At 56.3% G+C, this 22,304-nt stretch overlaps 2 protein-coding genes across 2 annotated transcripts; one reads left to right on the top strand and one right to left on the bottom strand.

The window, feature by feature from the left end:
- The first annotated feature begins 111 nt into the window (after nt 1-111).
- On the top strand, nt 112-9,659 carry LTK (leukocyte receptor tyrosine kinase). Its single transcript, XM_032621719.1, is given in 23 exon segments — nt 112-142; nt 2,257-2,376; nt 3,214-3,435; nt 3,560-3,669; nt 3,889-4,051; nt 4,054-4,074; nt 4,151-4,306; nt 5,483-5,581; nt 5,975-6,127; nt 6,569-6,646; nt 6,900-7,070; nt 7,575-7,687; nt 7,824-7,918; nt 8,096-8,206; nt 8,302-8,382; nt 8,521-8,613; nt 8,716-8,817; nt 8,916-9,047; nt 9,123-9,190; nt 9,193-9,212; nt 9,314-9,372; nt 9,374-9,475; nt 9,477-9,659. Coding segments are annotated over 23 exon segments (2,445 nt in total). The 3' UTR covers nt 9,622-9,659.
- A 361-nt stretch (nt 9,660-10,020) lies between these two features.
- On the bottom strand, nt 10,021-18,660 carry ITPKA (inositol-trisphosphate 3-kinase A). The gene is made up of 7 exons (XM_032623104.1): nt 18,054-18,660; nt 12,084-12,180; nt 11,788-12,001; nt 11,443-11,647; nt 11,102-11,203; nt 10,732-10,803; nt 10,021-10,624 (listed from the first exon to the last, which is right to left on the bottom strand). The coding sequence occupies exons 1-7, from the start codon at nt 18,540-18,542 to the stop codon at nt 10,421-10,423; spliced, it is 1,383 nt and encodes a 460-aa protein (XP_032478995.1). The 5' UTR covers nt 18,543-18,660; the 3' UTR covers nt 10,021-10,420.
- Between the last annotated feature and the right edge of the window lie 3,644 nt (nt 18,661-22,304).

The raw sequence follows: 22,304 nt of genomic DNA on the forward strand, positions 1-22,304 counted from the left end.
AATGGGGGGCGCTTCTAGAAGGACTCTCATCAGTCCACTTGGAGTGTAGGTGTGCTAAATGAGGTTAGCATCTTGTCTCCTTATGGTCCCCTATTTCCATCAACTGCGATCATGAGACAAGAAGAAGCCAGAAATCAGACTGGTGCAGTAGCTGTCTATCTTAAATCTGTTTGGGCTGCTATCACAGAATACCACAGGCTGGGTGGCTTTTGAACAACACACACTTATTTCTCACAGTTCTAGAGACTGGGAAGTCCAAGATCAAGGTGCTGGCAGATTTGGTATCTGGTGAAGGCCTGCTTCCTGGTTCATAGGCAGCTCTCCCATGGCAGAAGAGGCAAGGGAGTTCTCTGGGGCCTCTTTTTATATGGGCACTAATCCCATTTCACCCATGAAGGTGGAACCGTCATGACTTACTTCCCAAAGGCCCCACCTCCAAATACCCTCAATTTGGGGATTCCATTTCAATGTATGAATTTGATGGTGGGACTGTGGCAGGGGCTGGGAGGGGAGGTGGAGTGAAAACATTGTCTATAGTGCTGTTCTACAACACCCCTTCCACTGTGGACTTTATTGGTGATAGGCAAAGGCTGGGGAGGAGTGGATCAAAGCGTAAACTCTTGATTCATTGGTTTCTTTCTTTCTTGTGGTAGTTTCTAGGTTCTTTTGCCTGAATTCCAACACCAAGCTTTCTTACAGTGTCATTTGCTGTGAGGAATTACTTGCCATCATTGTGTTTATAGGTCAGGGTGAGTGCAGTGTGCTGTCAGTAGGTAGAGAAACCACCCGCCATAAACGGAGCTGCCGAACACAGAATCATACGATACGCTTCACTCAGCAACTCCGGTATCTGCAAAACAGCAATAGCTCTCAAACTTACGTGAAAAAAAATCCCCTGGACAGTGAATTAAAACAGATCACCGGGCCCTACCACCAGTGTTTCTGATTCAGTAGGTCTAGGGTGAAACCCAAGAATTTGCATTTAACAAGTCCCCAGGTACTGCTGCTGTCCAGAACCAACCGCGCTTGGGGAACTATTGATTTACAGGGACCTTGCAAAGTAAATTCTGTGACCTCATAGTGAGAGTTAAATAAGGCATGGGTACCAAACTTAAAAAAATCACTGTTGTGTCTACACCTGGCACTCTACACTCAGAGACTTTACCAAGTAGCTAACTACTATAACTTCTTTTTTTCAGTGTTTTATATTAAGCAGGCCTCAGCCACTAAAATTGGTATTTTGAGCAAAAGAATGAGGAAGACACAAAACCACCTGACGGCTGCGTGGCCCCCTCAGTTGTCGGGTGCTTTGTGGTTTACAGAGAAACTTCCCTTCCTATGGTTTTGCAGGTGGTAGAGAAACTGTCTCAGAGCTGTTGTGATTTCTTCACCAAAACCAATTGACTAGGGATGCTAATACTAGCACTCTGGTCCTCTAACATCAGATCACCAAAATCACAGTAAGAAGTTGTGCGCAGAGTTGACGCAGGCAACGGAATTGTACGAGGTGAACCCTGAGATCCTTCGCATCCTGGGGTCTGAGGTGGGAGTGGCCAGGCCGGCTTTAGGACCCAGCGGTCTCCAGTGCGCGACTAGACACTCCTATAAGCGGCTGTCTGGGCTGAAGTCGCAAGGTCTGACTCTCCAAGTCTGGCTGCAGTGGGCCAGTCCGCTCAGCCGGCTGCTGCTGTGGCTCAGAGCTGTGGGTAAGTGCCTTTTGGCAGTCAGGGAACCATCATGTTAGAGGCAGCTTCCTAGGCTTGGGGACCACAGTCGAGACAGAAGGGGTCCCAAGTGGCTCCTGCAGAGGCCTCGAACTCTTGCAGCCAAAGCTCCTGGGTCAGTGTGTGGGGAGTGCAGGCAGAGAATTGCAGGGGTGCCTGAATCTGAGGATCCAGGTATCGGCTGGGGAAGGAGGGACAGGCCCTAGAGCCTCAGCACCGCCTGGGGGCAGAACCACCAAGGTAAGTCGAGAAAAGACGGGGGACCTGAAGGACCGAGTTCAGCTTGGTGCTCTAGGCATCCACTGGGAAGGGCTCTCCAGGGGAAAAACTTGCAGAGACAAAAGCAGGCACCACGACCCTTTCCACCCCCCTGACCCAGCCCTGCCTTCGGCGGCTTCCAGGTGCTGGTGTGCCGTGACTGGGTGGGGGTAGGGGTGTGGCTGTGAGAGGCTAGGGCAGCCTTCTCTTCATCACCCATCCCGTTAACCTCTGTGCCCTCTCCCAACCCTGCTGTTGCCCTGTCACCTTTCAGGTGCCATTCTCTGCTCCAGCTTGGGATCCCAGACCCCTTTTCCCCCCTCCTCACCCTTGCCCCTGCCAGTTCCAAGCCCCTGGGACCTGGACATCACCACACACCGCCTAGCTGCTTTGAGCCAGCCTCTCCCCTAATTCCCCCAGGTGAGCTCCTAGCTCCTTCCTCCCTTCTCCACTCACCACGGCAGACCCTCAGGCTGGGGCAGGTGCTCTTGACCCTTTCCTCCCTCCCTGCTCCCAGGCCCAGAGGGGCGTTGGCTGTTCTCCACCAGCAGGGCCAACAGCTGACGCGGGCCCACACAGTGTGGCCGGGACTACACCGGCAGCAGTGTGGTGGTGACAGTGGGGCCGCTGAGCCTCTGAAAGGCGTGCAATTGTGGTGGGCACCGGGCACCGGGCACCGGCCAGCCTCTGTAAGTGCGGAGCAGGAATAGACGAGGTTGGTGACCTGCGAATCTGAGGTTCTGTGGTCAGGGGAACCAAGGCTACGTACGCACCACATTGTGTCTTGGAGTATTCCGCAGTGACAAGCGGCCAGGGCGGCTTTGTCCCTTCTTCCAGCGGAACCCTGGTAAAGGTGGCAATAGTCGCCACCAAATTAGCCGTACCCAGGAGCCTGTTTCTGCCAAGTGGAGTGTCCCTAACCAGCCACCAAGGGTGGCTTGAGCTTCCCTCCGTCTCCATTAAGCCTCGCGAAATAAGTGTAAAATCTAGGGAATTTCCTGCCGGTCCAGTGGTTAGGACTCTGTGCTTCCATTGCTGGGGGCCCGGGTTCAATCCCAGATCGAGGAACTAAGATCCCGCAAGCCGCGCGACACGGCAAAAAAAAAAAAGTAACATCTAATTTTATGGTGTGCATACCTAAGTCTCCCCATTCCTTCAAAATCGACTACGTCCTCCAAGTCCTTCAGATAAGAACTTCTGAAGCTGCCTCTGTCAGCAATCTCTGCCCTAGGCGGGCGGCCCGAGGGCCGAGGGTCAAGGGCCGGGGACTCAGCGCCTGCTTTCCGCAGGATCTCAGCCTTTGGAGCCGCGGGCGGCAAAGGTGCCAAGAACCACCTGTCACCGGCGCATGCAGTCTTCTTCTCCGCCGTTTTCCCCCTTGGTCGCGGGGAGCTGCCTTACATCCTCGTAGGGCAGCAGGAAGAGGACGCCTGTCCGAGAGTAAGTGGAGCCAGTGAGAGGGGGACGGCTCAAGCGCCCCAGGGCGAGGACTGGGTGGAAGGAGAGGGCGCTCCTGGGGTTAAGACCTCAGCACTGAGAGCGGAGGGTCCCGGACGCCCGCCGGGGAGCCAGGAGAGCCAGCTCGTTCTGCCTCGGAGAGTCTCCGGCCGCTGAGGAGCACGCGGCGACGGAGGGGATCGGAGGGGTTCCGGGGTCGCGGAGCTGGGCAGGAGTCGGAGCGGATGGGGTTGCAACCGCCGTCCTTCGGGTACTTGCTTGCCTCGGCGCGGGCTGCTCCCGCCTCCAGCGCTTAGCGTTGAGGTCGCAAACCTTCCCGCGGGCGCGCACGCACACGAGCTCCTTGGCGTCCCCAGAGCCTTGGGCCTGGCTGGGAGCCCCTTCGTTTACTCCAGTCCCCGGGGTGGGGCCCTCACCCAGAGCCCGGGTCGTCGCTCGACTGCTAGAGGGCGCGCTCCTGAACGCCGCTGCCGCGTATCTGCGCGCACGCGAGCTGGAGCCGCTGCTGCTGGCGGCCGGAGGAGGCGGTCGGGCGTACCTGAGGCGGGAGGACCGAGGCCGGACTCAGGCCACCCCCGAAAAACTGCAGAACCGCTCGGCGGCGCCAGGAAGCGCGGGAGAGGCGGGGCTGCGGGTGAGGGCGCGGGCTGCGGCGGGGAGGAGGCCGTGCTCCCCTCCCCGCGGCCGGCCATCCCGCGGTCTCTCTGCAGGTGGAGGAGACGGCTGGACGTCGCGGGTCCCCTCTCCGCCGGCCGGCCGCTCACCGCGGAAGGGAGCGGAGGGTGGCCAGGGCTGCAGGGAGGCCTGGGCTACGCTTGGCTGGGCCTCAGCCCGCGGCTTCACTGGAGACGGCGGCGGCCACCCGGGTAAGTGAACTTTTGGGGAGGGCACCTGGGCAGCCCCGAGGGTGAAGTGAGGTTAGAGCCTTAGAACAGACCTAGTCCCTCTGGAGATCGTTGAGTTAGGAAAGGTGTTGAGCTAGCTCCAGGTCAGAGTAGGTAGAGTAACAGCTGTTAGAAAAGGAGGTCAGATAAGTTGCAAGTTACACGTGCAGGTAGGACTCCCTCGATTTTCTTTTACATCCAGGACCTTTGTCATCACAAGTCCCATCCTCGATCTGCAGCAGTTCCAGGAACTTACAGCTGGCTGAGTTAGCAGGCTGAGCAGGGAGGCAGAAAGGCAGGGATAGTTTAAGTCAGCAGTTCTCAAAGTGTGGTCCCTGAGCCAGTAGCATCAGCACCACCTAAGAAGTTGTTAGAAATGCAAATTCTCAGCCCACTTCAACCTACTGAATCAGAGACTTTAGGGGAGGGTCCCACTACCTGTGTTTTAGTCAGTCCTCTAGGTGATTCTAATCTTTTTTTTTTTTCCTTTCTTTCTTTTTTTTTTTTTTTTTGCGGTACGCGGGCCTCTCACTGTTGTGGCCTCTCCCGTTGTGGAGCACATGCTCCGGACATGCAGGCCCAGTGGCCATGGCTCACGGGCCCAGCTACTCCACGGCATGTGGGATCTTCCCGGACCGGGGCACGAACCCGTGTCCCCTGCATCAGCAGGCGGACTCTCAACCACTGCGCCACCAGGGAAGCCCCTCTAGGTGATTCTAATACACTCCAGAGTTTGGAAACCACTGCTATAAAGAAACAGAGCCTTTGTGTCTGTCTGGGCTGTACTGTTCATAAGTACTTCATACGCATCATCTCCATTATCACAGAAGTGGAATATGTGGGTTGGGCCTCTTCCATTTGATAGGTGAGGACATGAGATTAGAGAGGTTCAGACAGACAAGGAGCCATCCCAGCCGACGTGAACCCGGCCTTCAGATTCCAGCTGACTACTCCTTTCCCACTCCTCTGGCCCCTCAGCTCCCACATGCAAGCTGGCAGCACCTGTACTGTAACGTGAGTGTAGAGAAGGCCACACTGGGGTTCCCACCGGGAGACCCCAGCTTCCCCACTGTTCATAAGCCAGCTTCCCAGCTGTGAGGCAGCTGTGTGCCCCTTAATCCCCCACTTTGTAGCCAAAACCTCTCTTTCAATTTCCAGGGGGCGATGCCTCAGAGGCTGACATCCTCTGGGCTGATGGGGAAGATGGGGTATCCTTCATACACCCCAATAGAGAGCTCTACCTGCAGCCTCTGCCAGGTGTTGGCTCCTATCCCCCACCTCTCAGCTAGCCTAGCCCTTTTCCTCAGTCCCTCCCATCTGAGCCACCAACTCTGCACTGTGAACTACCTGTTCTTGCACAGCACAGGAATACTTGGGAACTGGGCTGTCAGTTGTAATGCCAGTATGGGGCATTCTGATCTGCTTGTCAAATATCTCTTGCTATGAATTCTCTTCAACTACCTGCAAACTCAAGGATCCCAGAAGAGGAAGCATACGGGCTTGACAGAAGTCCCCCAAGATCTCCCACCCACCCTAGATGCCTGGCACTGCTCCTTGTTCCAAAGTCCAGGGCTAAAATTAACCATGAGGCTGGAAAAAGTAGGTATGCCCCCCATGCTCACCCCGCAATATGAGTTCTTTTACTCATAGTCATGGAGAGCCATGGAGAGGTGGAGATTCGATTATACCTCAATCGCGGTCATTGCCTTTTGAAAATCTGCCAATGGCAGGCAGAGCTCCAGTTGGCCAGATGCATGTGCCCAGAGGGCATGGAGCTGGCTGCAGATTACATCACCTGCATGGGTATGTCCTGCCTGTGTCCGAGGTCTGGACTCCTGGGACCATGGGCTGGGGGGAGTAGTAGGGCACGGGAAGGATGCCTGCTGTGTGCCAGGCACCATGTTGGGTGTTGCGCAGGGGATTGGAGGTGCATCTCTGCCTTCAAGGAGCACATCATCTAATGGTCTAGTGTGTGAAGGGAGATATCTATCACTATCTCTAGATATACATCTACATTTATATCTAGATATATATCATAGTGACAATTGGCATGGGAGGTGTAAAGTATTTTAGGGGTTCTCAGGAGGGAGAGGCTGCATTCATTTAGGATAAGTGGGGAAAGCATCATGGAAAAGTTAACAATTGAGCTGAGTCTTGAGGCATGGGTAAAACTTGGGGTAGAGGGACAGAGAGGCGTTTCCCACTGGAGATGTGTCTTTCTCTCTAGACCTGCCCACCTCTCAGACCCTTTGATTCTGATGGTGGCTGTGATGTTGATCTTGACACTGAGACTCCCTATGGTGTGTGGGGTCCAGATTCTGGGTATGGAGCATCCAGCAAGCATGGCTGATTTCTCCACTGAACTGATGGGCTTCTGTGGGGTCCCAGGGGCAGACATGGCTGATTTCAAGACCTCTACTCCCAGCAGAGCTGTGGTGGACTCCTCTGGGGTTCTAAGAATAGAAGGACAACATTTATCTTAATGGGCATCTGGAGAGGTGTTCTGGGAAGGGGGCAAGTCAGGGCGGGCCTGATGGCCAGGTAGAGAGTGTGCCGTTTTTCCTCCCACCCTCAGTGAACCATAAGAAGTGGCAGGGCCTGTGGTGGATGAGGCTGCCAGGCCCTGAGCTCCAGCTGAGCAAGCTCACCTCCACCATCAGGACAACCCCCAACCCCTACTACTTCCAGGTGGGGCTTGGCCCAGCCCAGTCCTGACCTCTGCCCCCAGGGCTTACGGAGGTTTCCCAGTAAATATCACTCTGCTCAGCTGTGTCCTCCCCCTCCTTCTGAGAACCTGTGCACTCTGAATCCCCACCCTCCATCCTGCTCCCTGTTGTGGTAAATTATGGATCCCAGAGAACGTCTCGTCTAAACCCCTTGTGTAGAGAAGATGAAGGTCAGAGAAGCTCCTAAAGGGAAAGTAACCTGTCCAAAGTCAGCTGTCATCCCCAGTTCTGGGATGGTAGGGACCTTAGGATATGATTCCTTTGGAGCAGGGGTTGCCTCCGCCCCAGGATGTCTGCAAGGACCTAAGGGAAGCCTTAGCACAGACTCCCACCCCACCCCCTTACCCCACACCTGCCCCCTCTTCTGCCCTGGCTCTGGCCTAGTCACCGTCACCCTTGCAGAGTTTGTACTTGGGGACATGCCGTGATGTGGAGAGCTCAGACCCTCAGAGAGGGACAGCTGGGCATATGGAGGGCAATCAGGGGGACAAGGGGGACCCTCCCCAAACCCAGTCACCCACTCACTTCCAACCTGTCTTCCTGCAGAGCCCTGGGCCGTGGTGCCTTTGGAGAGGTCTATGCGGGACTGGTGATTGGCCTTCCTGGGGACCCCAGCCCCCTGCAGGTGACTATCAAGGTGAGAGGGGGTGGGGCTTCCAGCTGACAGTAGGAAAGAAGAGTCCAGGGAGGAAAGAACAGTGGCTGGAGCTAGGGTCAACCTGCCTTCCTGAAGTGTCCGGGGCGCTCAGGAGCTCTGCCCTCTTCCTCCCTAGACTCTGCCAGAACTCTGCTCTCAACAGGACCAGTTGAATTTCCTCATGGAGACACTATCATCAGGCACACCTGGGGCCAGGGGCAGGCGTGGAAGGTGGGAGGAAGGCACCCAGAACTGCCTGCACAAATAGCCTGTCTTCACCCTGGGGCTGAGAGGTAGCAATTCTAGAGACACAGAGGTTCACTCCAGTCTGTGGAGCCTAGAGCATGGTTTCTCTCCCTGCTGGTGATGGGATATGTGCACCACTGGCTCAACAAGGTCAGCCATCAGGACACTGCGCTGCGTGGGGCTCAGCATCCAGGCTGCCCCTGGCCCATTTCTGCTGGAGTTGATGTCTGGAGGGGACATGAAGAGTTTCCTGAGGCATAGGTGGCCACGGCTGATGAGACCCTTCTCCCAGCCCGCCAGGCCCCTCTGAAGACCCTGTTCATGTGTCCCCAAACCTGCATGGTCTGATGCGCCTTCTGCCTGACCCAGGGCCAGCCATCACCTTTAACCATGCAAGACCTTCTCCAGCTGGCTTGGGACATAGCCCAGGGTTGCCACTTCATCCACAGGTTGGAAGTGATCCTGGTTCTGGGGACCCCGAGCCCAACTCCTTCCCCAAGGAATAGCCCTTCCACATAACTTTTAAAGAAAAGATCAAGGCTGGAGTTTCTCAGTTCTGGCAGTGAATTTTTTACCTGACTCTGCAGGGACATTGCTGCCAGGAACTGCCTGCCGAGCTGCACCAGACCCAGCCAAATGGCCAAGACTGGGGACTTCGGGATGGCAAGCACTATCTACAGGTGTAGGACCTGGGGATGTGGAGAAGGCTGACGCTCCAAGGGAGTTTACCAGCACCTTTGGGCCATTTAAACAATTCATCACTCCTCTCCTCCCTCATGTAGGGCCAGTTATTAATGCAAGGGGAGCCAGGCTCTGCTGCCTGTCAAGTAGATGCCCCCGGAGGCCTTCCTGGAGGGCATCTTCACACCCAAGACAGACTCCTGGTGATAACACGCCCTCCCCTGCCTTGGGCCACCTCTTATGAGGGAAAGGGAAGCTGTGCCTGATGGGCCTCACTTAGTTCCTCCCACTTGTGATGCAGGTCTTTTGGAGTGCTGCTCTGGGAGATCTCACTGGACTATGTGCCCTACTCTTGGCACACCGATCAGGAGGCGCTGGGCTTTGTCATCTGAGGGGGATCGATGGACCCTCTCAGGGGCTCTCCAAGGCCTGTGTGAGTATGGAGTGTTGGCTCAGGAGGGAGGTCTTTTACAGCCATGGGTTGGCATGAACTCCTGCCTCTCCCCAGGTACCATTTCATGACCCAGTGCTGGCAGCATGAGCTTGAACTTCACCCTAGTTTTGCCAGCATCTTGGAGGTCTTCAGTACCGCACTCAGGTGTGCCCCCTGACCTGTCCCGACCACCCTGGACTTGGGGGTCAGGAGGGAAGCCATAAAACAACACTGTGGCCCCCTGCTCCCCTACCCTCCCATTACAGAACCCTGATGTGCTGAATTCACCCCTTCCAGTGGAACTGGGACCCATCCTGGAGGAGGAAGGGGCTGGGGAGCCTATCTTTGGGGGAACTAAGATGCCCACAGACCCAAGAACCAAGTTTGGGGAGATTGAAGAGCTGGGGAGTGAACCTCCTTGGCCCCTGGCCTCAAGCCCCCCAAATCCAGGGGTCTCCAACCTCAGAACCTTTGGAATCCCACCTATGGTTCCTGGGTCCCAAAGGGCCCTGAGGGTGAGGACTCTGGCACTGAGGGTAGCAGTTCCTCCCTGTACTCCTCCCCAGGCTTCTAGGTGGCTTATGTTCCAAGTAGCCTCTGTCTCCCACAGTCTGTGCTGTATGTCTGGGCCTGTATATCTGCTGGCCTGGAACCATGGACCCTCCATCCTGGAAACCAGTCTCAGGCCTCCTGGGCAAGAGTCTGGCCACTCCCAGCCTTTGATATTTGGGACCAGAGGATACTCCCCCAACTCCCAGGTGTAGGTGGGGAATTGAAATTGCCTCCTGCAGGAAGTCTTCTCTAGATTGCCTTTACCCCACTAGTGTCCTCCATCTGGGCAGCCCCCAACACTACAGATACCTCTAAAAAAGAGCTCTTCTCATATCCTCCAGTGATCTGAGTGGATGTGAGGGATGCCAGGGAACTGAGAAAGAAGGGACCAGAGGAGGGAGGGGATGAGGCCTGAGTCAAAGCTGGTGTCTTTGAGTTTTATTGGGAAGGGGAGTCCATTGTAGTGTGGGAGGCCAGACCAATAGATCTAGTACCTGTGAAATAAAGTTCATTATCTGGCTTCTCTGGAGAGGTATGGGGCCCCCTCAGAAGAGCTGGGCTGAAGAAGAAGCCACTCATCCCACTTCTACTCCTCCCTTGCCCGGTAAATTAGTGTCATCAGCTCTGGGAACACTGGGGCTTTTATGGGGGCCAGGCCCTGCGCGTGCAGTGTGTCCTGTAGTGGTCGGCACCTGGCCCTATAGGACCGTATGAACCGCCCCGCACCGCGGGGTTTCAGTCTCTCGCCTGCATGCATGGCGGGGATGCAGGCGCATGTCCTTCTGTCAGACCCTCCGGTCCGTGGGGACAGGGGCCCAGCCTCATCTCTCAGCTAGGCTGGCCAGGATGCCAATGAGATTGTCCAGCCCCAGCAAGTAGCCGTCCTCTCGGTTGCCCTCCTCCCAGGGCCGTCGGTGGTCCAGGGTCTGGCCGTCGGGGAGGGGCGTGGTCTTGCCGAAATCGATGAGCCATACGCCAGCGCGGTGGCAGTGATCATGCACGAAGAGGAGCGAGCTGCCGATCACCTGCCGAGTCCCACACCGTCAGGCTACGGCTCTAATCCGGAGAAGCCCTCCACCCTATTCCCTCACAGACCACAGACAGACCCGGTACCTGAGCCTACCCCTCTTACCTCGTGCTTCCTAAAGAACTCAGAGACCTCCAGTGTGTCCCGGATCTGCTGCAGGCGGTTCAGATACCTCCTCTGGAGAGGGTAGAGTAGGAGAGGAGAACAAATTAACTGAATACCAGCTGAACCTCTGCGAATATGAGGAGCGCCATGATGCATGTTTGGCTTGGCAAATACTGTGGTGAGGAAGGCACAGGCCCCCACGTGGCGCGCAGCCCAGAAGGGAAGGAATGTAAAGCAATTACAACACAATGCGATAAATGCTATGATGGGGGTCACATAGGGTAGGGTGCTACATAAATTGACCTGACCTGGGGACACCCCTAGGTATCAGGCTCCCCAGCACCTCAGGGTTCTGGGATCCCGCGCTCACCAGCACTTCGGCATCCCCTTGCACAAACTCCTCGAAGACGCGAATCACCTGCTCCCGGCTTCGCGTGGTCTTGAAGTCTGTGCTGCAGGAGCCGTCGGCTTTCTGTAGGAGGTGGGCAGAAATTGTCAGGGGCCCCGTGCCCGCCCGAGGGGAGAGGATCAGGCCAGAGCAGCGGTACCTCCCGGGACGTTGAATGCCAGGGACAGCGAGACGGCCGCCAGAGGCTTGCCTCTTCCGGGGACTGTCAGGGTGGGAGGTCAACATGGAGGACAGACACCGCACAGTGGGGCTGCGGCGGGGGAAGGGCCCGGGAGGTGCAAGGCGAAGCGGGCCTGGCTCACCTTAATGCCCTCGATGCGGAAGCCGAGCGTGGTACTGGAGCTGATGCCTTCTCGCCACTGCATGTAGCGCGGCTTAGTGACCGCGCGCTGCGCGTGCTCCTCCTCGGTGGGTGCCGCAGGGTCTATGGCCAGCATCTTCTTGTACATGTCCTTCCGCAGCTTGGGCCGCTCGCGGGCTTTGGTCAGCTCCTCTTCCAGGTAAGTCCTACGGAGGCGCAGACAGCGGCGGGGCTTGAGCAGGCGCACACCCGGACCCTGTAAAGCACGGCCTTGGGCACGCGTAGAGCGCTCGTTCCCGCCCCGGGCCTTTTACAGGTTCCCACCTGCCCGGTAGGGCCCGCGTACCTGACGCCCATCTTGCAGTCAAGTACGCAGGGCCCATCGAAGCCGTCGAGCAGGTCCTGCAACTGCAGGTAGCTCTCGCCGTCGCGCTCCACCACACCGTGGAAGGCGGGCACGCAGCCGCGCAGCGCGTCCGCCATGAGCCGTGCCAGGCAGTAGCGCTCGGGCTCTGAGCTACGCTTCAGAATCATCCCGCTGCTGCCCGCCTTGAAACTCCCTGCGGGCAGGCGCTAGTTAGTGCTGCCTAGTCCCTTCCTCCCCGCCTCCACCCACCTCCCCCGTGCCTGCTCCGTGCTCACCCGTGTGCCCTGCCAGCTGCACCCAGGAGTAGCGCTTCTTGAAAGGGCTCATGACGGGCAGATTCACCATGGTCCGGATCTTCTGCCAGTGGCTTTTCTGAAAGCGACACGGTCCCGGTCTGTAAGTTAGCGTCTGCATAAGCCCTCCTTCCTCTGGAACACGGTCTCGCCCAGCCCAACCTTACAATAAGCAGCTAGGGCCTGATGAGTCAATCATTCATTCGCTCAGGGCAAGTTTATTGTGAGCCTGTGTGGCGGACCCTGAGACAAGCACATGCAGTTGACAGACATCCAGCTCTTCAGTGTGCTGAAAAGAGCCCTGGGCTCAGTGTCAGAAAGCTCACGTTTGCACCCCAGTTCTGCTGCTCCAAAGCTGCATGTGGACAGGTTACTAAACTGCTCTGTCAAGGTTTTAGGACTTTTGTGAGCATGAGAATCACATGATGGTCACTCTTGTTTAAAAAAATGCAGATTTTCAGGTCCACCACAGGGAAATTCTGAGCAGTCTGGGGTGGGACCAAAAATTTGCATTTCTACCAATGCCTCCGGATATTCTGCGGCCTGAGAAGCCCCTGAGCTCAGTTTCTTCATCTGTAAAATAGGGAAATAACCACTCTCGCTGGGTTGTTGTGAGTAGTAAATGAGGCTTGAGTGTGACAGATACCCCCACCCCCACCCCATTCCTTGGCATGAAGCAGTAGCTGGACAAATCTGGATTATTGTTTCATTTACTTGGGACCATTGGTTCCTCTCATTTAAGAAGAAAGACAAACATGGAAACAAACCATTACATAGGCCCAGGGCAGGGAGGCCAGCCTGGTAGGGCCTGGAGAAAGAGTGGCTTGGGGCTCCCCAAGGCCCTCTTGCTATCCCTGGATGCCGTCTCACTCCTAGCCAGTTGACAAGGCCCAGGGCACCCTTAGTCCTGATCTGGACCCAGAAACCTGGGCTTTGAAAATGGGATACAGAGCTGAGGGTCTGTCATCTTAGATGAAATTGGGAGGGATATGTAGATTTTGGTGTACCTTTTGCCTCTTGACCATTGTGTCTAGCCTTCAGCCAGTCCTGAGAGTATCTCATACTCTGGACCTTTCCTCTTCCCACCCCAAACTCATCAGTCCTGTGTCTACCCACTGAAGTGCAGAGGTTTGTTCATGCAAACATTGTGTCTGCTGCCTCCTCCCAGGGTGCCTGCCTTTTAGAGGAGTTACACATGTGTGCCTCCACAAGCGTGGAACCCAGGAATCCAGCTTCCCTGACCAGAGGGTGTTCTAACAGGGAGAGGGAGAACTGGCATGCTGGCCTAAGCAGGGGAGGCTGATGCCCATAAAACCCCTTTCCGTGGGGAGGAGATGGAAGTTAGCGACAGAGCACTGGATGGGGAGTCCGGAGTTGGTTCCAGTCCTGGCTCTGTCACTTTCTATCTGAGTGAACCCAAGGGAGAATCTCATCTGTGTGAGCCTGTTTCCTCTGGACCTAGCTGTTGCCATAACACGAGCCACCATTTACTGACCGCCTACTGCATGCCAGGCACTTCTCATCTCCATCAGACAGCATTGCTCCTGTTTTCCTACTGAAGTCCCTACATGGCACACTAGGGTGTGATCACTTGTCCAATCCCTGGGGATCTGGGGGTGTAGCCAGAAGCAGCCCACTAGAAGCATGACATCTCTTTCAAAACTCCCTTTTTCACTCTTTAAATACATACAAGGTCTGCATTATGCTGCATGATAAATCCAAGTTTTATTATAAAACTCTCCCACCTCCGAATCCTCAAATAAAATTCCAGGAAGATGTATGTGCTGTGTGTACTGAGTGGCACCATCCTATACCCTCTGCCCCCACACTCAGTTTGAGATTCGTTATGCTGCTGCACAGGCACAGCAAGTGCATGAGGTGGTAATTATTGCCATTTTACAGAAGGCAATCGAAGTTCGGAGAGTTAACATCCCCTCCATCCCTGCTCCCAGCCCCCAGTCTCTGCCTTAAGCTCCAGTTCAACCCCCTCCTCATGCTTCAATTGCCCCAGCAGGTTCCGAAATCCATGCTACCACCCAGACTTCCTTTAGGGGTCAAAGGGGACCCTGCAGGAGAAAGAGTTTTGTACAAGATGAAGCAATTTGCAGCCACAAGGTGGTATGTTTTAATCACTGAGGAAACACTGAGATCTGTCTGGGGACCCCTCTCTGTTGGCTGGACACTTTTGCTTCATCCAAAGGGATGGGTTTAATGGTGGGGCTTCGGGCAGCTTTAGGGACTTACTGGCAGAATTTGGGGGACAGTGGGACCAGAATGGACTTCATCAGAGGGTACATCTAGTTCTGCAGCCACCCTAGTAGAAGAAGGAACCAGCCTTGGGTTAGGTGAGATGGGAGAACGGCATCATCCTTTCTTCTGGGATCATGTGGGAGCGGTGAGTGAGGCTGGAAGGTGGAAGCTGTGCCTGGTAGAAGAGGATTTAGTACCTGCAGTCCTGGGCTACTGACACTTGATTAATGTGTGATAACATAGCACTGACTTGCTCCCAAGCTGAGGTAACGTGGGGTCATCTCTCCACTCTCCCCACCACAGTTTTGTGAGGATCGTATCAGCCAAGAGCATCAAAGACTAAGGTTGGTTCCAGCCATGTGGGTTACAAAGGGCTTTCACACCCATAATGCCATCTCAGCCCTCTCAGCCACCTCTTGAGGTTGGTTGGTAGTGACAGGATTTAGTTCTTCTGCCAGTAATGCATATGGTCAAACATGGAAGGAGTTGACGCAAGTATCATGGAACTCTGTCGTCTTCCATCTTAGGGAGCTACCTCCCCCAGGGAACATAATGCATATAAAGATGCATGTATCCAAAAAGGTTCCGGGAGAATCATTCTTTGGTGGGTGGGTGGGGATTTGGGCACACGAACAACAGCAGGGAATATATTTTTGAGCAGGTAAGGCTTTTATTGTATGAATATCAGAAAGCAGATTTATTATGTTACAGAGTGAAATCTAGCTGAAAAGAGGGCTAAAACTCCATCCTCTGGCACAGTCTATTCCGCCACAGAAGTCTGGGAAAGCCGCTCACAGCCAAGAGGCTACCCAGACATCTTGGGACAAAAAGCTCAGGAGAGCTGACCATGTGAAAGAGTCTTTGATGAAATCACAGGAGGACCCTCCGATACTTCCTCACTCGTGGAGCTGGACAGGGAGCATCTCTCTCTGGGCAGGGCTTAGCTGGATAGTAGCCTCAGACCCTCCTTTGTCTGAGCTCTATTTGGAAGCCCTGAGGACTCTCCTTCTCATATCACACCAGATATTCAGTGTATCTTCTGCCAGAACGGATCCTTTGCTTGTCTTTGGTATTCATCCCCATCCTTCCTGACTTCTACTCCCTACCTCCAGCTGTCCAGACTCTGGCGAAAGCTCTCTACCACCCAACCCCCTCACCATGTTCCCAATACTCTATCAAATAAGCACTCCTGGTGGCAGTGGTGATGAGAACAATCGGTTTAAATTTATAAGATGATTTGCACTAAGGTATAAGTGACCCATGACTTCACCCTCCCAGGGGCATCTGCTTTTTAAAAAGGAAGGCTGTTAACCTAAATTCTGCTCTATAATTAGTGAGAAGTGAAGTGTGGGAATTCTGGGTCCAGGACAGGATCGAATCCAGGTCTCCTTACCCATCCTGGAGCACTGAGAGAAGAGAACCAAATGAACAAGAGTCAAACACCCTCTCTTCTGCTAGAGCAACATCCCCAAATTGTTTTAATAGGCAGACAGGGCCTAAGAATACAGTCATGCCAGCCACCCTTGGGGATAGGGCCCCAACTCCTCTCCTGGACTGTATGGTTTTCCTTGCCCATGACTCTTCCCTCTACCGTAGGAAAGGACCCAGCAGGGAGGCAGGCTGCCCAGTCCCAACTACCTTGCGGGGAGCCCAGCTCCAGGCTCTGGGAAGACTGTGCGTAGCTCCTAGGAAGAGAAGTGAAGGATGTACAAGCTGGGCAGAGCCTCCCTTCTCTTCCCGTTGTCCACCCAGGCCTGAGTTGTAAGGGGCTGGTGAGCTGGGAGCTGCCGAGCACTGCCTCAGCACCCTTCTCCCAGGTGCATCCTTCACGGTCAGCCAGCCGATGGGCTCTGCTTCCAACCTGGGCAAGCCCTAAAGGCAGCCTGGGCGGGCGCACTGTGGCGCTCCCGGCCTGGCCGCGAGGCAAAGTCCGAGCCGGGCCCTCCACGCAGACGCAGGCGGCCTCTGTCAACAGCCCCCGGCTTATCTGCCGCTGCCTCGGCTGTTTGCCTTCGGGGAGGCCCCGGCGTGCTGGGGGTTGGGAAGGCCTGGGACTCGCCGCCTCGGAGCTGGAAGGGCTCTCAACGGCCATCTGCTCCAGCTCCTGCCGCCCCGGGTGACAGCGAGGCCCAGAGTGGGAGAGGCCGGCCAAAGACGCCCAGGCAGAGCTGCGACTGGTCCCCGGAGTCTTGACCCAGGCTGGCCTGTCTACGTTGTACACGGTCCTGGGCCGCGGGACCTACTCCGCCTTTGGGAGGAAGAGCGAAGCTGGGGGCTTCCCTCCTGGCTCCCTTCCTCCAGCGCCCGCCTCTCAGCTGTCAGAGATTTGAGCGGGGGAGCGGTGGGCCCACAGCTACTGCTCCGGGTTTTTGGAGGTGGGGAGGGAGGAGTCCTCTCACTGCCCCACATCACCGCCTTAGAAACCACTGGGCGGCACCCGCCTCCCTTCAGGCGCCAGGGTTGCACCAAGAATGATCGGGGATCAGGCGTACCCTTACGCCGGGAGAGGAGAGAGGGACTCCCCGCACCCTACACCTGGTGGCGGAGTGTGTTCCTGCTCTATGAGACTCTTCCCTTCTTCCTCTTGTGTCACTTACAAACCACGCCGCCCTCTGGGTAATGTAAGTCTCCGGGGTAACTGAGTCACGGAGCCACAGCAAGTCATTACAGTGACTCCCGCGCCTCGTCCAATCCGAGCGCGGGGGGAGCCCAGGTTCAGCAGGCCCCGGCAACCCCGGCGCGCGTCCGCCGCTCTCACCGCCCTTCTGGGCAGGCCCCGAGCCACCAGAGCCTGCGGGGAGCCCTTCGCCTCTCCCTCCACTACAGGGACACTTGCATAACGTGGATCTAGAGCAACTCCTTCGCGTTGACCGCGGATAGTTATGTGAAGTATTTGGCCTTGGTTAAAACCAGGGGGACAAGACGGCTATCCTGGGCGCGGCACATGCGGGAGGGGCAGGCACCGGGAATGACTTCACCGCACCCTAGCCTGGGTTATCCGAGGGTCAAACCTGGCGCCGGAACATCCAGGCTACCAGAGGCGGAGGTCAGCAGGCTGGTCCCACCCTTTCCGCCTCAGTTTACCTTCTCCCGGGCCAGAATTAGGAGGAGTAAAGCGGAGGAGGGCTGCGTTCCGCCCCCTGCCAGAGCTCCCAGTCCCGCGCCCCTCCCTTCCCTGCGTCCACGCCTGGTGCGGGCGCCGGGAGCAGACGGCGGCGGCTAGCGAGCAGAGCCTGGAGCGCGGCTCCACTCCCACTCAGGAGAGGGAAACCGTGGCAACGGCGGGGGTGGGGCCGCGGCGCGGGAGAGGGGGAGGCAGAGAGGGAGACTCGTTGACCCCACTCTCCGAGAGTTCGTGGGGCAACGCTAAGCCCCTCCGATCCCTCCAACCATCTCTCAGCCAGCAAGTCACGCTCCCCCCGCCGCCCCCTCCCCGCTCCCCGTGGCTGGTCGCAGACTCCTCCTTACTCTCTTAGACGCCCCAGGGCCCGGACCGCGACTCGCCTGTGGAACCGGGGTGACCACTGTAAAGGTGAGGGGTCGGCCCGGCGCCTCCCTTTGGCCCCAATGCCCTCCTAAAGAGTGAGACTCGGACCCGCCGGGGAGGGAGCTTAGGGCAGGAGTCGGTCCGCAGAGAGCTCAACGCAGGTCCCCCCACGCAGCCCCCGCGCCCCGCGCTGGCCCCGCCCCCGCGGCCAGTACCTGACCCACGTCCTCGCTCGTTTCCAGCTGCACGTTGCCGCGGCTCCGGCTCTCGCTGTCGCTCAGAAGATCGTCCTCCGAGTCCTCGGGCAGCGACGAGGAGCCAGTGGAGGAGAGCGACGAGGTGGAGAGGCGGCGCGGCTGCTGCAGGTGCGACGAGCCCACGGCCGGGAGCCAGCCACCCTCCGGCTTGGGCGGCCCGGGGCTGGCCGGGGTCACGTCCGGCTCCTCGGCCGTCACAGTCAGCTGCGGGATCACCGGGGCAGGGGGAGCCCGCGGAAGCCCGTTGGGGATCTGTCCCCCCCGCCGCTTGGCCCCGCGGTACCGGGGCTCCCCTGCGGCGGCGGCGGCAGCGACCGCGGCGCAGCGCGCCTCGAAAAGCAGGCGCAGCTCCCCGACACTCCGGCGCGGGGCCCGCTCCAGCCCGGGGCTGCAGGGCCCCGCGCCTCCCGGTCGCGCCATGCCTGTCGGGCCCCCGGGCAGGGTCATTTCCCAGCAAGAGAGCCGCCGGGGAGCCCACCAGCCCGCGGCGCGGCGGGTACTGGAGCCGCTCGGCGCCCCGGGCTTGAGACTGCCCCGAGGCGGAGCCTGCGCGGCAGCTCGCCTGGGCCCCGCCTCGGCCGCGCCCCCCGCCCACTCCTTTCACTTTCAGAGAAAGCGCGGGCCTCCTTGGGTTCCTGCCCAGAAGGGAAGGCTCCCTGTTGCTCCTCCGGGTGGCCGGGAAGCCCAGACCTCCTGGAAACACACAAAACCCGGGCCTGGCCCTCGCGGCCTCTCAGTGCCCACTCTCGAGAAGACCGGAGGGGCTGCTCCGTCCCACGCCGTGCCGCCTCCCCGGGAGATTCCTCCTGGCAACTCCAAGGGCCCCGACCCCGCAGGAGAGGAGCTGGTCCAGCTCTTGCTCTCGCACCCAGTCCCTGGGGCTCCTTTCCGCGTTCCACTCATCCTGGGCTAAGGCTTCCAGGTCTCCGGGGCTTTTCTCGCCCGGGGCCCCTTCGGCACAGAGTTCAAGGCCTTCGGCTTCCCAAAGAAGCCTCACCCCAGGGCATGTGCCCAAGTGGGGACTCTGTCTTGGGAACAAGCTGAGGCTTCTCCCCCTCCCTACCCCTCCAGCTCCCCACTTCCCGGCTGGCAGAGTAAAAGGTCAGGGGGCAGGACCCGGATCTCTCCAGGTTTTCCTGGCAGAGACCTGGGCAGCATCCCTGGCTGCTGGCTGGCGAGGGCTGAGCCCTTCTTCCTCCTTTCCTTTTGGAGTTCGGGGCTTGGAGTCTGCTGTGGGGCTGTAAGCAAGTCATTTCACCTCCTTTGAACTGCTGATTCTCCTTGGCAGGGTTGTTGTCCACCTCACAGGATTGATGTGAGAATGAAATGAAAGATGTGCTATCTCTGAAACGTTGGAATAATTTTAGTGTGAGTGGTAGAAAGAGCCTGCCTCAGGTTCACCACACCCCAGATGTGATTTTAGGCAGTCTCTTCACCTTTCTAAGTTCCATTTTCTTACTTGTAAACGTAGGAAAACCTCACCTGACCCACAGAGTTGTGGCTGTGAAACTGGGAAGAGGGTGCTAATGGCGGTGAAGGATCTCATACACTGCAACGTTCTCAGCAGTGGCATCATAGTGGCGGATCTTCCGTCACTTTGCATGTTAGCGGTCAGCTGAGCTGCAAAGGCTGCTTTGTGTAGAAATCAGCATTTCACAGCATTTCCTGTTTTCCCCCAAACGCCATGAGTGAGAATCCCTCATCAGGTGCCCGGTGCCTAGGAGTTATTGGGGGACCTCTGGGGAGACTGCCCTCAGAAGGACGGCCTCTGAGCTGATGAAGGCCAAAAGGAGGAGCTTTCCTTTCGTTATCTCCCTTCAGCCAGAACTCAAGGATGGCCCAGGAGGAGAGAAAAGGAGGGTTCAGAGAGACAGTGGGAGCCTTCAGCAAAGAAGAAAGGAGAAGATCCCTGAGGGGGAATTGATGAAGAAGGTAAAAGTGTGGAAGAAAGAGTGGGAGGGGGAGGAAAGAGGAGAAACTGAAGGAATGAAGGAGTGAGAGAAAGAAGGAAATACAGGAGTCTGAATACTTAAGTCTTCTGTGGAGAACCTGGGAAGACACATGGCTATTTCTCTGGGACACAGAGGTCTGCAGGAACCTGGGTGTTTGGGTGACGGGTGTGTACTCAAGGGCTTGAAGGCCCAGAAACACCCATGTCTCTTGCTCTCACTTCTCTCCCTCCTTCAGAGCTACCCTGCTTAATGGTGGGAGCTGGGAAGGTACTGCCCTCAGAGAGGAGACTGGGGGCAAATCCAGGGTGGAGAGAGTCAGCAAGGACCTGTCAGAACTGGAAAGGTGGGAAGAGAAGCGAGAGGAGGGAACATGTCCTCCACACCTGTGTGCCCGTCAATGGATGGGCAATGTTGGAGGCATGAGCAGGCTGGGAGCTCGTGTCAATTTGGCCGCCACAAGAAAACTCAGGGCAATTCCTTTTTCTTCTTGTATTAGGCACTTGTCCAAGGCCAGCGACCAAAGAAGAGGTCTTTGCCGCACCTGCCCAGGTGTTCCTCACTGGGAAGGTAAGGGCAAACCTAGGAATTGCATATTGAAACGAGAGTTAATTTCATAGATTTTAGAGTGGAAGTACTTTTAGATGCCTCTATCATCCTCACAGTACAGCAGAAGTAACAAAGGGGTTAAGTGACTCAACCAAGGAGGTTAAGGCACTTGTGCAAGGCCACACAGCTAGTTGGTGGAAAAGCTGGAGTGTATCCTAACTTCTATTCCTGTGCTATGCTCAGTTTCTTAAATTAACAACTTGTAGTTCAGTCCCTAGTTCCTTATCCAGTGAAGGCAGAGTCTGCCTCCACCTACCACAGGCAGAAAGCATAAGGGGGCAGGGTTTACCCCTAAACCGAATAGAGCTGTGGGACAAGGTCAAGGGGTTCTCACGTCCTCTTAGGTGAGCCAGGAATGACCTTTCAAATCCTGGAATCCTGTTTTTGTGCCTCAGTTTTCCCAGTCCTTGAAGCTGAGTAGATGGATGTGAGTAGAGGGGGGTGGAAAAATCAGACTGACTACTACCTAGGTGGAGGAACGGCCTCTTGTGTGCTGCAAAAAAATGGAGGTATGAGAGCAAAGAAGAATGTTTCACAGTTTTGATGGTCATTAGGTGGCTGATCTGAGATGGGCCATGGGAGTCCCTTATCCACAAGGTCTTATCCACAAGGTCAGCTATGTGTCTGAGAAGAGAACTGATCTTTCTTCTTCTTGTGGCCTCTCAGTTCGGCGATCCTCCTGAACCCTAGAGGCCTGCATCCTGGGGTGTCGGAGTCTTCACCTCTCTCCATGTCCTTCAGGACTTATCAGGCATGAGGGCTACATCCCTCCTGGAGGTAACAACCCTGGGGCACAAAAGCTGGAGAAAGGGGCGCCTAAAGAATGGGGTGTGTGAGGTGAGGTGCTTCTGGTTTTATTCCCTAGCTTGCCTCATTTAGCTTTGTTCCTCCTCTACGCAACCCACAGGGCAGCACCAGTGGCCTCAGGGGCAGGAGCAAGGTCACCACTCACCATCTCTATGCCAGTTTCTGCTTCCCAAGACCCAGAGGCAGGGCCTCTCACCTGTGGGAGAGAAGATGAATGGGCCACCTGTTTTTTGTTGGGTTTTTTTTTTTTTAATATTTATTTATTTATTTATTCTGCCTGTGCCAGGTCTTAGTTGCGGCATGCAGTATCTAGTTCCCTGACCAGGGATTGAGCCCGGGGATTGAGCATTGGGAACGTGGAGTCTTACCCACTGGACCACCAGGGAAGTTCCCCACCTGCTGTTTTGAGGGGATTTGAAAGCCTCTCCAGAGAGAGCCTAGCTTCTATGTTGTGTGTGTGTGTGTGTGTGTGTGTGTGTGTGTATGTGTGTTGGGGAGGCAGAGGGGCGGCATATGCTCCTTTAGACCAGGTGGTACAGGGTCTCATTCTAGTCAACAACTCCCAGACATGCTCTGTGGTGCTTAGTTTAGTGTCCTCCAAGGGACTTTCTGACCCCAGGACTCCAATATTCTGTGACAATACCTATGACTCATTCATCATTTACAGAGCAAACAAACTTCCACTGAGCAGCTGCTATGAACCAGGCATTGTGCTAAGGTGAAAGGGATACAGGAATGAGTAGCTCCTTACCAGGAGCGGTGGTACATCATTTTACATTGTCTTCTGATGGAGGGAAGCGAGAAAGGACCCAACAGAAAACAGCTCCCAGGATGATAAATGGCT

Source organism: Phocoena sinus, chromosome 2 (assembly GCF_008692025.1).
Source record: "Phocoena sinus isolate mPhoSin1 chromosome 2, mPhoSin1.pri, whole genome shotgun sequence".
Lineage (NCBI taxonomy): Eukaryota > Metazoa > Chordata > Mammalia > Artiodactyla > Phocoenidae > Phocoena > Phocoena sinus.